At 48.7% G+C, this 1,839-nt stretch overlaps 1 protein-coding gene across 1 annotated transcript in view; it reads left to right on the forward strand.

Moving 5' to 3' along the window:
* Positions 1 to 1,594, forward strand: part of LOC134453821 (serpin I2-like) — a 20,684-nt gene extending 19,090 nt beyond the window's left edge. Inside the window, exon 9 of the mRNA XM_063204569.1 lies at positions 1,435 to 1,594. Within this exon, the coding sequence (XP_063060639.1) occupies positions 1,435 to 1,511 (77 nt within the window). The 3' untranslated portion in view covers positions 1,512 to 1,594. The remainder of the gene's footprint in view (positions 1 to 1,434) is intronic.
* Positions 1,595 to 1,839: the final 245 nt, after the last annotated feature.

The raw sequence follows: 1,839 nt of genomic DNA on the forward strand, positions 1-1,839 counted from the left end.
GATGTTAGGTATTATTTTTGCTACAACGAATTGCGTGCGTGTCAGCCAGGCAGGGATTCCGGCTATCGCATAGCCCCTAACTATGACATGATTGACCTGCCTCCCACCATTTGGGATGTAATTTGTTTGTTGTGCATTTCCTGCAACCGAGACAAATTCAGTCGCAGCGGCAGCCAAAAAGCCCAGACACCTCCTCTCCCCTCCCCTCCCAGCGTTTCAGTAGCAGCACCACCCCATCCCCATCCCCATCCCCCCCTCCCCCGTCCTCCCCTCCCATCATGCCTGCCAGGGATATCAGTCATTTGTCAGTGTGGCCCTGGCATTCTGAATCATTCACGAGCGAGCGATGTGACGCGACGCTTCGCCATGCTAGCCATTTCTCTTTCTCTCTCTCTCTCTCTCTCTCTCTCTCTCTCTCTCTCTCTCTCTCTCTCTCTCTCTCTCTCTCTCTTTTTTTCTCTACGTATATATCTCCCTCTCTCTGTGTGTCTCGGTCTCTGTGTTCCCCCCTCTCTCTCTGTCTCTATGTATTTGCCTCACTCTTTCTTTCTGTCTAATTCTATATCTCTCACTTTTCTTCTGTCTGTCTCTGTCTCTGTCTCTGTCTCTTTCTCTTTCTCTTTCTCTGTCTCTGTCTCTCTCTCTCTCTCTCTCTCTGTCTCTTTCTCTCTCTCTCTCTCTCTCTCTCTCTCTCTCTCTCTCTCTCTCTCTCTCTCTCTCTCTCTCTCTCTGTCTCTCTCTTGTTCGCCAGCACAGCTCCAGAATGCATTATGGCAGCCGTGCCCCTGGATATGTCCATATATATATAATATCCTCTCTAATATCCTGCCTTGTGCAATCTCTTTCCCTCCCCTAGAAACGGGCTCCTCTTCAGCAGTGCCAGGTTTCCGGTATAGGGGGGTTTGAGGTTATGCATACAAACCATTATTTTCTGTCCCCCTTCTCTACCTTCTCCCTTCTCCCTTCTCCCGCTGTTTTGCCGCACCCAGAGACGGATCTAACCATTTTGGGGTCCTAGGTGAAATAAAAAAATATGGGGCCATCCAAAGTCATTATATAGACATGGAGTTCTGTGTTTTGGTGCATGCTATTTTTGTGTGTTAGCATTTATATCTTCGATTACTTGACATACCAGTAAGTGACAAATTAAGATCAAGCCTACTTTTTACCTCGACAGGTGTGACAGTTGGGGCCCCAGTGGAGGTCAGGGGTGCGTTTCTCAAAAGTAATAGTTGCTAGCCAGTTAGCAAAATGGGTTGTTTCCAATGGGATATTGCATTGCAAACAACAATGTTGTAAGTTAGCAACTATGGTTTCCAGAAATGCGCCCCGGATTTGATCAGGGCCCTCAAGGCAATTGCCTTGGTTTGCCTAATGGAAAGTCTGCCTCCGGCCGCACCCACCTGACCTGTCTCTTTCTCTTTCCTTGGGCAGGAGCGGTGCTGTTTGCGGGCCGTGTTCTGCAGCCAGAGCTGATGGAGACCCGGGGAAGAGACACGCTGGCCCTCTGAGGAATCACCTCCCATAATTCTAATAACCAGCATAAAAAAACACTTACAATGCACACAACACGCCCCTGGGGAGAAAGAAAAAAGAAAAGAAATCACTGTGTGTTTTGCATAACATTTGTCTTTGATTCCGTTATTTCTTCCCTACTTTTCCCCTCTGTTCTTTCATCCACCACTCAACCCCCCTTCCCCCGCCCACTTCCTCTACACCTCCTCCCCTCTGTCACCCTCTTCCCTACCTTTCTACCTCTTCACCTCCTGCCTCCCACCACCTCTCTCCTCCTCTTCTTTTATTAATAACGCGGAGCGCTTGTCTGTGTTAATCAGTGCC

Source organism: Engraulis encrasicolus, chromosome 8 (assembly GCF_034702125.1).
Source record: "Engraulis encrasicolus isolate BLACKSEA-1 chromosome 8, IST_EnEncr_1.0, whole genome shotgun sequence".
NCBI classification, from domain to species: Eukaryota; Metazoa; Chordata; class Actinopteri; order Clupeiformes; family Engraulidae; genus Engraulis; species Engraulis encrasicolus.